At 50.6% G+C, this 12150-nt stretch overlaps 1 protein-coding gene across 1 annotated transcript in view; it reads right to left on the bottom strand.

Moving 5' to 3' along the window:
- Positions 1-1463: 1463 nt before the first annotated feature.
- The window catches only part of DKK3 (dickkopf WNT signaling pathway inhibitor 3), a 45670-nt gene continuing 34983 nt past the window's right edge, over positions 1464-12150 (bottom strand). The window contains exons 4-7 of the mRNA XM_011377265.2: positions 6832-6924; positions 5464-5608; positions 4343-4499; positions 1464-3301 (exon numbers count right to left, since the gene is read on the bottom strand). Coding sequence (XP_011375567.1) covers positions 3082-3301; positions 4343-4499; positions 5464-5608; positions 6832-6924 — 615 coding nt within the window. The 3' untranslated portion in view covers positions 1464-3081. The remainder of the gene's footprint in view (positions 3302-4342; positions 4500-5463; positions 5609-6831; positions 6925-12150) is intronic.

Genomic DNA, 12150 nt, shown 5'->3' on the forward strand with positions numbered 1-12150 from the left:
AAAAAAAAAAAAAAAAAAGGGCAAAGAAATGGTTACTTTCCCAGTGAAGAATGCAGCCTTGCTGACACCAACTTGATCATGGTCACATGACTACAATATGGCTGCCGCAGTGCCAAATGGCCCATCTTAAACCCCTGGACTCAAAAGGCAGAAAACCAGAGAAAGGGTTGGAGGGACTTCTTCCTGTATGCATCTTTCCTTTTGTCACTCAGGAAAAAAATCCTTCCCAGAAACTCTTTGGCAGTCTTTCCCTTGCATTTCCTGGGCTAGAACTGGGTCATGTGGCCATCCCTAGCTACATGGGGGCTGGCTTTTCCAGCTTCTCTTGTGGTGGGAGGGGAGAAGGGCAAAGAAGGGCTGTTGGGTAGCTGAAACAACAGCGTCTCATGTCTTCCTTGACAGGAACTCTGGATCCCAAAGAAAGGCAGGAAGTAAAATCAGGTACCAAACTCCACCTAACCCTTAGCACATTCTGTTTAGAATTGTGAGTAGAGGAGACATGTCAGCTACTCTAAATGTGGATTTCAGCCAAGTATTTTTCAAAGCCTCTCATTTGCTTAGATTTTGTGGCTATAATGACAAAGTGGAACAAGGTAATATACCTGCATATTGAAGTCTGTGAAGGAGAGATCTAGTTTTATAAGATGTCCCATTATCTCCCTGTCACCTGATATAGGGTCTGACATATGGTAGGTGCTCAATAAATTTTTAAAATAATTGTCAGCCTTTTCTCCTAACATTTACTCAAATTTACCTTGTTTTCCAGCCATGTGATTTACAGTTTCCCCTATATACCATCTCTCCTCTTGCCTCTCTCCCTCTGCCCATGGACCAGAATGCCTTTTCTTATTCCCTTAGGCCTCCTGATCAACTCCTATCATTTTAGAGAGTCAGTTCCCATGTTAGGCCTCCCAAGCCAAGTGCTACTTTGAGGCTGCCATAACACTGTTCTAACATCGGGCTGAGTGCTTTGTTTGTGGGCGCTGGGATTAGCGTATCTCCCTCAATAGGCCATGATGCCTTCAGGGTAGGGACCCTAGTTGGATCAACTTGGCACCCCCAGAGCATATCACAGCACCTGGCTCTGAGCAGGCTTTCAATAAGAATCTGTTGAGTAATCAGAATCTGGAGTGGTCCTGACAATTTTTGACATTGAATAGAGAAGAGCTCTATATTTGATCTTAAAGTTATCAATATGTCCTAGGCATCCTAGGCATACTGTACTGCATACTATTTTTGTTTGACTTCTAGCTCTATCAGTTAATCTTTTTGAGCCTCCATTTATTCACCTGTTAAATGAAGAAAATGCTCATGGAGTCAGTGAAGATTAAATGAATTAATATAGGTAGACTGCTTCCACCCAGCTGACCTTAATATGTAGTAGTTTATTATTAGTCCCTGAAGATCTTACTGTGTTATGGCCCAGAACTGTGTTTGATTAAAGAAGGCTCCCAAGAAAAGGGTCATACACATTCCATTTACTCTTTTGGAAGACAGTGAAACATTGACACTCTTAATTCCCGTCCCAAAATGGTTAACATTTCTAAAATATTTTGATGCTAAAAGAGGCATGCTTCAGTTGTCTGGAAATTTTAGTTACATAGAATATGATTATATTTATAATACAGGTCATTTCTATTTTATTTTTCTGGCTGGAAGGGTTTTATATTTACTCTAAGTCAAAAGGAAAAAGGAAGTCCGAGAACTACAAAAGAGTAGTTTAAGTGATTTATGCTTAATTTCTAAATGCAACATATGTGTTTATACATAATTTAAAACTCAAAGAAAGCATGCTTATACAATCATGTGCAACTTTAAAATTTAATAACTCTGGATGACTATATGATGGAAACAGTCCATGGCACCTGAAAATATCCTTTGTGGAACAGCATACAGTTCAGTGCTCTCAGTGTGGATATTACAACCGTATTTCACAGAGCCTTGCTTGGTCTGATTTTCTCCATGTGGTTGATAACAGTCCACAGTTGCTGGTAAGTGATTTTGCAAATTTCATTTATAATCCTAAAATTACTCAAATACTGTTTCTGGCAAGTTAGCATATATTATACTCCAATCATGTACCTTCAAAGTTACTGATGTAACTAACTGCCGTAGGGGGCAGTGTCAATACCCCTTGTCTCCACTGGAATGATGGGTGCCCCCACACCAGGGAGAGAACGCTGCTGTTTCTAAGAGGAGAAGTTTACTCTTATAGGGATGTGTGGACTTAATTTCAGATGTGCCTCAAAAAAAGAAAAATCTCATTCTTCCTTTTTCTAGCGGGTAGTTTTCGTGGCACCAAGGGTGGTAGGGAGTAGTGGGGAGAGCACTGGACTTAAAGTCACACTTGGGTGAAATCCTGCTCTGGTCTTCACTAGCTGTGTGACTTGGGCAAGCAACTTGACATCTCTGAGCCTCTGAGATCCCGACAGATGGAGAGAAGAATGCCCCCTTCACCAGGGTGTGGTGAGAGCATGACTTGATTGTGGATATGAAACTGCTTCGCCGGCACAGAGGTAGGGGCTGAGTAGCACTGCTGAAAGGCTGAATGCGTGTAACTCGGAGGGAGCGGAATGTTTCACCTGCAGTAGGTGAAGGCACAGCTCACCTATGCCCATGTGAAGAACTGCATGAAAAAATCATTTGTTGCATTTTCGCCAGGTTTATACTTGCAAATCAGGGCATTCTTCTCCACATGTATAAGGGTCGACATGAGGAAATTCTCTATCCTTTTTCATCCCCTCCCCTCCAATAATTTTCAAGGCGACATAGAACAAAATGAAATGTGCCATCTGTCAACCATCAGAGGCAAAGCGGCCAGTAATGTGGACCAGTTTAGCAGCCCCGTTCTGCCTTCACCCTGACACCCCACCTTTTCCCAGGCACCAGAACTGTGATGCACGCTGTACAGTCTGGGGGAGCTGGACAAGTGTGCAGCACCTCATTTTGTTTCAAGCCAGAGGAAAAATGTTCTGGAAAGAGACCGTGTAAAAAGTCTGGTGAGCCGACACCTAGAGGACACAGCCGGGGAAATAAATTAGCTACTTCTATTGCACGTCTACCCGCATAACAGGCCTGGGTCTAAATCTCCTCTCCCTCCAGCAGCTCAGAGGCGGCATCGGGCTCCCTGAGAGCCATTTCCACTGACAGGCTCCTCTCCAGGTTCTCCAGCTCCTGGCGCACCTCTTCAATGAAGCTGCCATCTCTGTACTCGTCGGGGGCCTCTCTGGGCACCAGGCTCTCCCCACCGTCGTCGCGGCTCCCGACGAATGTTGGCTTGCACACATACACCAGGCTGTGGCTGGTAAGAGAAGGGTGCTGTGGCTCAGCCAAAGGCCATGTCTCCCCATGGGGGCAAAGCTAGGCTCTCAACATGGGACAGCCTGGGCGTGGGGCCTAGGCCTGAGATAAAGGTGTCATCGCCCTTTGCCACTGTCGGCGGGTCTCCTGGTCTCACCTCCACAACACCCCCTCCAACACCTCTTCATCAGAGTCTTAACTTTGTGTCAACACCTTACTTAAAAAATATTGCTAAGGGAGAGTCACTTTTGGAGAATGAACCCAAGGGGCAGCTCCCCCCTCCTCTCGCTGCAGAACTGCCTTCCTGTGACTGACACTCAAGGGCAGGCTCAGAGGACAGGGTGTCTGAGCATTTACAGCAGCGAGGTGCCCCTCGCAACCCCTCCCCATCTAGGCCTCCAGGCGGGAGCTTCCCCTGACGCTGAGATAGGGCCTAACTGCCTCATCTGCTGTGTCTGTGAGGAGCCCTGGGCCTGTGGGCAGGGAGGGGGAATTCTGTCTATTCAGCCACCTGGATTCTGCTGAGAGAAAACGGTCAGTAGTGGCTGCTGAGAGGTCCAGCAGCACGTGCGCTGAGAAATGGCCACGGTGTAGCCCCGACGCTTCGCGGTCTCTCAGGAGCCTCTAACTGCTGGTGGTGCCCTCCAGCTTGGGAGCCACTCTCCTGGTTTCCCTCCTGCTTCTCTGACTGCGCCTTCTCAGTCACCTCTGCCAGCTCCTTCTCAGCGTGTCCTTCTTGTCATGGGCCTGGGCTCTCACCTCAGGCCTCAGCTCTTCTCTCTCCACACCCTCTCCCCAGGTCACCCACTCACAAGTCTTCAACCACCATATAGATGAGCCTGACTCTCTACCCCCGGCCACACCTTCACCTGAGCCTTAATCCTATAGGTCTGACTGCTACTGGACCCCTCCATCTGGAAGACCCAAGGACATCTACTCTGAACTGAACCCACATCTCCCCCCTGCTCCTGTCCCTGAGTCCCCACTGGGTGGCATCTCATCCACTCTTGGCCTGTGACAAGGAGGACGGGTGGGACCTCACCTGTGAGGCTGGCAGAGGAGGCCACTGGCACATGGGCATCGGTCCAAAGCTCCATCAGGCTCCAGTTCCCAGGTGATGAGGTCCAGAAGCCGGCTGGCAGGGTCATGGCAGAGCTCACCCTCCACGGGCAGTGGTGTGCACACAGGGAACAATAGACCTAGAACCAGCTAAGAGTCAGTCACCCTTTGCCCTAGCACAAGGGGCAGGCCCCAGGGCAGGGAGCAGAGAAATGGGATGCAGCTTCCCACCTTCCACCCTCAAGCCCAAGGTGGAGGTCAGGATTGAAGAGGTAGAATGAGAGGAAACAAGAATGGCAGCACGGGCTCAGCAGGAGTGGGAAGGGCTGGAGCAGTTCCGGAGGACTGTCTGGAAGAGGTGGGCTTGTGCTGGGTTTTGAGGCAAAAGTTCTGGGGGAATTAAGACTGGAAGGAAGGTGTTCGCAGCTGGAGCACAGTACCAACAAAGGCCTGGGGTTGGACTCAGGGGGAAAGGTTGGGGCAGTGAGATTCCCAACCGGGCCGAGGAGTACTGGAGAGAAAAAGTCAGGTCAGCAGGAGCTGGCCGAAGCCTTGGAAGGTAGACAGGGGAGTCTAAGTGAAGTGGCAGAACGGGACCCGCCGCAGGTCCCGGAGGAGCGATACCCAGAAGGCCATCCTTGAGGAAAACTGCAGAAGCAGTAGGTGCCAGGTGGAACAGGGGACTGGGAGAGGCGCCTAAGGGACTGGTTTTCAAAAACACTTGTGGGAGGGGAGAGTGCCTGAGCTGACCTCGCTTGGGAGGGGCAGTGAGAATGGAAGACGGGAGGGAGTTGGAGGGGGCTGTTCAATTCACAGGAAACAGGACTGGGGCCAGGTGCTCCCTCAGGCCTGGGGGGCGAGGAGAGGGGGATGGGGAAGGAGCTGCTCTAATCCCGCCCACCGGGGGTGTTCCTCAGACCTGGGCTCTTGTGTCCTGAAGGAATTTACATTTCTAGGCATCCACAGGGGGAAAAAGGAGATGGTCTTCCACCCCAGGAGAGGCTGTGGGGCTGGGACACACACCAAGCGTATGGGAGCCGGCCCGGGGGGGTCTGGTGAAGCCTGGGGTAGAGCTTGCCCTGCACCCAGAGGGAAGCCACCCACCTCTCTGGAAGGCACAGCACAGCCCAGGCTGGCAGTCCCTCTGGTTATCACAGATGGTCCCATTGCTGCCTTTGGTGGCCGTTTTAGCGCAGTGACCCCAGACGCACAGCTGATCTCCACAGCACTCACTGTCCCGGGTGCAGAGCTGCAGGGAGGTGAGGAAACGCAACAGCCTGCCAGCTCAGACCTGGGAGAGCCCAGCCTGTCACCGCCCCCAGCCTGGAACGCCTGAAGATGCCACAGGTGGGCTAACCCCCATCCTCCCACTTTACAGAGGAGGAAACAGGTCCTGGGTGAGTGGGGCTTTCGTAGAAGTCAAGGGCGCAGAGGTGGGAGCAGGGCTGGTGAGACTCGTGAGGGGTCAGAACTCTGGAAAAATTGCCTCTGGGAGGGGGACACATGTATCCGAGGCTTCCTACACAGCTTGAATTTTTGCCTTTAAAGGATAGTAGTGTGTCTTTGCAGATGGACTCACAGACTTGTGCCCTGCCTGCTTTTTATTAGGTCCCTAGGTCAGAAAGGAAGGCGGTGTATGACCCACAGATGCAGGCAGCAGTGCAATTCTTATAAACTGATTACATGAAGGCCCAAGCCCGGGACAGCCACGTGGATGGGAGGGCATGTGGGTGCCATAGGCCTGGAGTTGCACACGGGGAATGACAATTAGCACAGTGAATTTGCCATGGCTGTGCTCAGTAATGGCACTCAGTGGGAGAAGTGAGGAGGGACAACTGCGGCTGCCTGACCGCAGATGGGCCAGACCGAGTAGGAAGGAGCCCTCTGTCTTCCAGACTTGTTATTGTGTTGTGTTATTGTCTTAATAATGAAAAAGGCCTAGAAAAGTCTATGATCCCATGTGGCTTTGTCCAAACATCTGTTGGGTGGAGGGAGTCTTTGCTCCCCTAGTTTGTGCTTCTGTGAAAAATCTCCATCAGGGAAGTGTTCTGGCGTCTTCCTGGCCCTCCTTCTGCCCTGGCAGATTGGGAAGAATATCTGGGGGATGGGCCGCAGGCCAGGAAGGCGAGAGCTGCCCTTTCCCTACCCCAGGGGCTGCAGAGGTATTGCTGGCTGTGTCTACGGGGATGGGTCTGCTCTGGGGCCTCCTACTCTGTTCTCTCTCCCCCTCCCCATCATTCATGAGGCAGGCGATGGGACCAGAGGTCACGGGCGGGTGGGGGTGGCAGAAGGTCTGCGGATGACTTCCTGGTCACTGGGCATCATGAAGAGGGTGGACATGGTGGTGCCCCACAGGATGCTTCTAAGAAGCCCCGCTAGGAATGCTGGAGCCACTGGCCCTCTCCCCCAGGGCCCTTTTCTGTGCCCCATGGCACTGGTGATGCAGCCCCAGAGGCCTCAGAGCACACTCACTGTCTGCTGGTCCCGGCACGGCTGGCAGGTGTACTGGAAGCTGGCAAACTGGCAGTACCTGCGGGGTCCGCAGTCTTCGTCAATGATGCACTCCTGGGTGGGCGGGGAGCAGCTATGTCAGGAAAGGCAGGTCAGCAAGCCCACTGTGTCCAGGAAGTGCAAAGCCCTCTATATCCCCCAGTCTTGGCCTCACAGGCTCAGGGCGCAGGATCAGTCTCCAGACGCACCTCAATGCCCCTCAACCCTAAGCCCTGCCCAGCTGGCTCCTTGGTATCCAGCCCCCAACCTCCACCCAGTCCAGCAGGGCCCTCACCCACACAGCACACCCCAGCTTCTGCCCTGCAGGATGCCACGCCTAGTTCACACAACCGCCTCTTTGTACATCCTCCCTTCACACACCCAGGGCGGAGAGCACAGGGCCAGGCCGCACTTCAGCGCAGAGCAGATGGGTTTAATAAAAGAGCTGATGAGTTCCAGGCCCCGGTGGCTGCACAGGAGGGGCTGGAGCCTAAGCCAAGCAGGCCCTGCTGACTGAGAAGGAAAAGGGTGGCCACAGGGAGCCCACCTCAGGGTCCTGGGTCTGGGATCTGGGGCTGACAAAGACAGCTGCCAGCTTCCAGGTGGGAGGAGGGCATGGCTGGCATCCAGCCCTCTTGGCTCAAGAAATGGGGAGAGAAGTAAGGAAGAAAATCTGCCCACCAGAGAGGTCCGAGGCCCAGAGAGAGAGGCCACAGGAGTAGCCACTGTGCCCCTTGCCGTAGTCACCAGTCACTGATAGGAGCAGGGCTATGTCAGCTCAGGCCTAAGAACCTGCAGCTGCAGAGGGAAAGAAGGGCGGGAGAAGTGGGCGGCCATGACACGAACCACCACTGAGGACCACGTCCCAGGGCCAGGGCAGGCTGGGGTCCACGTGTGAGCCCTCCAGCAGGCAGCAGCAGGGACTACGATTTCCATGCTGCCCCCCGGAAAATGAAGGCTCAGAGAAGCCAAGGGCCTCCCAAGATAGTATTGCTAATTTGGGGTAGGAGAACTCTTTCCACCACTAGCCCTTGGGAGAAGAGGCTCAGGGCTCCAGATGCAGCTGTCAGAAATGTATGGATGAGAAACGTTCTCCCGAGGCAGGTGTTCTGGGGCCCTAGCAAACCTTCCAGAAGGTTCTAGGGGGAAAGAGGGAAAGACTTTCCTCCCTGCTCTGCCCAGGGCATGCTCCATCCTGAGGATGGGGGTGGAGCTGGACCTGCAAAGGCCAGGGTGGGCAGGCACTGGCCTACATGGCCTTAGCTTGTCCCCACTGTGCTCTGTGAACTGAGGCAGCAGTGCTAATGGGTATGGACAAGCAGACTCCCCAACAGGCCTCTGGGAACCCTGGGGATAAGAGTGTGCGGGTAGGCCTGGGGGTCACCAGCGAGGCCCTGGCCGGGTAGCCGAGGGAATGGAGCTCTGTCATTGGGAAGTGGCTAGTGTCCCTGCTCCAGGTCTGAGTGTCCCATGGCCAACACCACAGGCCTGAGAGGATAGGCATTTGGTCCAGGTTGGCAGTAGGCTAGGCTTCCGCACAGCACTGTTGCAGCCCCAACCCTGGTAACAACTCCCAGCCTGTGAGTCCTCAGTGAGTGAGACCTGCTCTGCTCACCAAGCAAGGGTTTCCCGGCCAGGAAAATCATTAGACCCACTGGACACCATCTTCCCACAGCTCCCTCTGAAGAATAATGGGGAAGACACCAACTTGGAGACGGTGGTACAAGTCACCGCCCTTTTGCCAGGCCCTGTGGCCACCAGGGGCTACAGAAGGGACAAGGGCTAACACTCAGAAAAATTGAAAAGCAAGTTAAATCTTTACTGTAACTTCTTTTAAAATGTCAGGATAAAGCACATTGCCTGACGCCCTGCAAAAAGACCTAAAATCGCTCTTCTCTGTGTCTCCCCAGAGTCTGACTCATGTCAGCCCAGGAGCCCCCTCCCATGGCTCTGCCCACTGATCACCGTGGCAAGCAGGGTTCTCCCTATCAAAAAGAGTTGCTGCTTGTCCCTGTTCTCATCCCAGTGACCCTAAAATGTCAGCATGCCATCGCTGTTGTTTTTACAAGTGAGAAAACTGAGGCTCGGAGCAGGGCAGAAGGGCTGCCAAGTCGAGGGCCGAGCGGGGGGCTGAGTGTTCAGTTAGTCTGACCGCAGAGCCCATATGGTCTGAGAAGTCTACTGGGCTTTAAGTAAGCCACAAGATTCTCCTTGTTTCGGCCACCACACCCTTCCAGACACAGACTCAACTCTCTGACTGTTCAGCTGGAAACATCTTGACACTTCTTCCTAAGCAGAATAGCAAGAGAATAGAGTGGGAGGGAAGGAGGGTCCACAGGCATCGAGTCTTTTCTCTGAATCCGCCACATTTTGGAGTACTGGGATGTAAATGTGAATATGGGAAGGTCCTCACCCTCAAGGTATTTATAATTAAATTTTTCTAAAAAAGCAATCTAGTAGAAAAGGAGACAAAGGGTATGAACAGACAACATAAAGGAACAGAAATTGTTTTGCTTCTCTACACAGAAAAAGAGGTTCAACCTCACCAACAATCAAGAAAATGCAACTTAAAAGAACAAGATACCATGTCTTCATTTACAGTGAAAACAATGAAAAAGGTTGACAATATCTATGGTAGGCAGAATAATGCCCCCCTCCAAAAAATATTCATATTCCGCTCCCTGGAACCTGTGTTCATGTCATGTTATGTGGCGAGAGGACACTGAAGTCACGGGTGTAATTAAGGTTGTTAAGGAGCTGACTGCATGATAAAGAGAGAAGCCCGGATTATCCAGGTGTGCCCGGTGTAATCGTAAGGGGCTTTGAAAATGGAAAAGGGGGCAAAAGAAGACTCCATGTCAGAGATGCCATGTGGGAAGGACTCCACCGGTCATGCAGTCTTCACTGGCTTTGAAGATGGGCGGGGGCCATGGGCCAAGGAGCAGAAATCTCCCCTAGAGCCTTCGGAGGGAGTGTGGCCCTGCCTACACTTTGATTTCAGTCCAGTGAGACTCCTGCTGGACTTCTGACTTACAGAACCATAAGAAAATCAATTTGAGCTGTTTTAAAACCACTACATGCATGGTCAACTGTTACAGCAGTAGTAGGAAACTCATGTAATATTCAGTGTCGGTAGGGATTTGAGAAAGCATGTATTGCCAGACACTCTGGAAGTAATTAAAACTGAACTAGATGTTTTTTACAGCAGTTCATCAGCACTACCAAAATTTTAAATGCATATATCCTTTGACCCAGTAATTTCCTTTCCAGGTGACTATCCTCAGAAACTCTTATTTATATGTACAAATATCTGAATGCAGGGATGTTTAAGGCTACCTTGTGATATTGTTTCTAATCCAGAAATAATGGAAATAGCCAACAAGAGGGAACTGATTAAATTTCTGTATAGTCATTTCACAGGGAAATGCCACTAGGCAGACATTAAAAATGAGGAGGTAGTTCTTTGTGTTGTGATGTTTACATCAGTAAGTAAAGCAAGTGGAAGAACCATGAAATCCCACTTTTATGAAGCAGAATAACATTGTATGTTTGTTATGTGCCTGTGACTAGCACAGCGCCTGGCACATAGGGGCATACGACAGATACGTGTCAAATGGATAAAACCACTTAATACATTACTGAACAGGCTAACAAAATTCTGCTCATTAGCAATGATTTGGGAACCAAAGCAAAAAACATATATATTTCATTAATTTGGCTTCTCATTTTCCAAGAATCCTATCAACTTGGAATTTTGACTCTATGCTTCCTCTTCCTGATCTTTAATTTAAAAAATATGAGCTAAGACCCTTCTAGCACCAATCCATGTGAGACCCAGCTGTTTACAATTTTTCCATCAAGAAAAGTACACATTCATCCTTAGAAATATTTTTCTTTCACTAAATTGGCTTCTACATATGACAAAGCATTCCCTGCAAAGCCACAGTGAAGCAATTAAATTTTTTTCAAAGTATGGAAAATTTTTTGGCATGGCCCCTTGCCAAAGACTTTCGAAAAATGGAAATACTCTAAAGCTACCAGTTTCCTTTGCTGACATGTTTTTTGCTACCCACAAGAGGCCTGGGCACTTCAGGGTGAGTTCCCCTGGAGAAAACACGGTGCTTTCCTTCTAACAGTCTGTCAGCTTGTTTGTTGTGGACAAGCATTCCCAGAAGTGCTTAGAAAAACTCTTTAAGAATTGTGATCATACTGGAAACCTTAGAAATCCGAAGCATGAAGAAACCCTAGAGGCAATTTGTTTTTGCCACTTAATAGCAGTGTGACCTATTTCACAGGGCTGCTGTGTGGCGTTTGTGCTCTGTGAATGGTGGCCATAGCAACAGCAGCCATGTATCTGCTCCTGCACCCATCCAATGCCTGATGCCCCTGGGGTGCACGCCTGCCAGGAGACCAGCTTGTCAGCAGAATGGCAGGTACAAACAACAGGGGCTGACGTTTCCACCAGCAATTGTCCATCTCTGTCCCTGTCAACACTTAGAGACCTCACATCTAGTCTTCACTTACCTGTATCCAGAGAGTGCCACTAATAGGTGGGCAGCAGCCTGTATGTCCACTGAAGTAAAGTTCTTGGGGCAGTGTGGCCTCTCATTGTGTGAAGACCATACGCTAATGTTGTTAGTTTTGGGTCTTTCCTGAAGACCCCTTACGGATACGGGGCAGGGCCCACCTTTCCTGGTGTCAGAGACCTGGGGAACAGGTCGGGTTTCCCACCTTAAATAAACTGAATGGGTGGGAGGAGAGGATATGGATGGGTGCTCAAGCAGGGCCGGGCCCAGAGCTGAGAAATCCAGAATTGTATTCTTTTCAATAATTCCAGTTTCTCTTACCTGGGCTCAGAGGTTATATTCATATGTGGGCCGATGTTTTAAAAGTGCCTCAGTACCCAACTGGGTGCAGGATGTCTGAGCAGGTGAGCTCTGAAGTAAGAGGCCTATGAGGGGAAAAGGTTGGGCTGTTCCCCATCTAAGCGGCTGTGGAGGTTCTGGATTTGGGGTACCTCTTAGTTTATTAGGGCTGGAAGAGGGACTCCATGCTACACTGAGGCAAAATTAAAGACACTCACTCGTGCAGAACGTAGGGTCGCCTGAGTGCCACAGAGCAACTGTGCCCACCTTTCAGAGTGCCACGCTGAGTGCTCACCCTTCGGAGCTTAGAACAGCAATCCATGGCATCCTGACACAGAGTCCTGGCATGGCATGGCCATCAGTGTCTGCCACTTGTCACAAGTTCTCCTTAATCCTCTCAGCGCGGGCCTTACCATCTACACTTTGCAGATGTGGA

The sequence above is a fragment of the Pteropus vampyrus genome, unplaced genomic scaffold (assembly GCF_000151845.1).
Source record: "Pteropus vampyrus isolate Shadow unplaced genomic scaffold, Pvam_2.0 Scaffold307, whole genome shotgun sequence".
Classification (NCBI taxonomy): domain Eukaryota; kingdom Metazoa; phylum Chordata; class Mammalia; order Chiroptera; family Pteropodidae; genus Pteropus; species Pteropus vampyrus.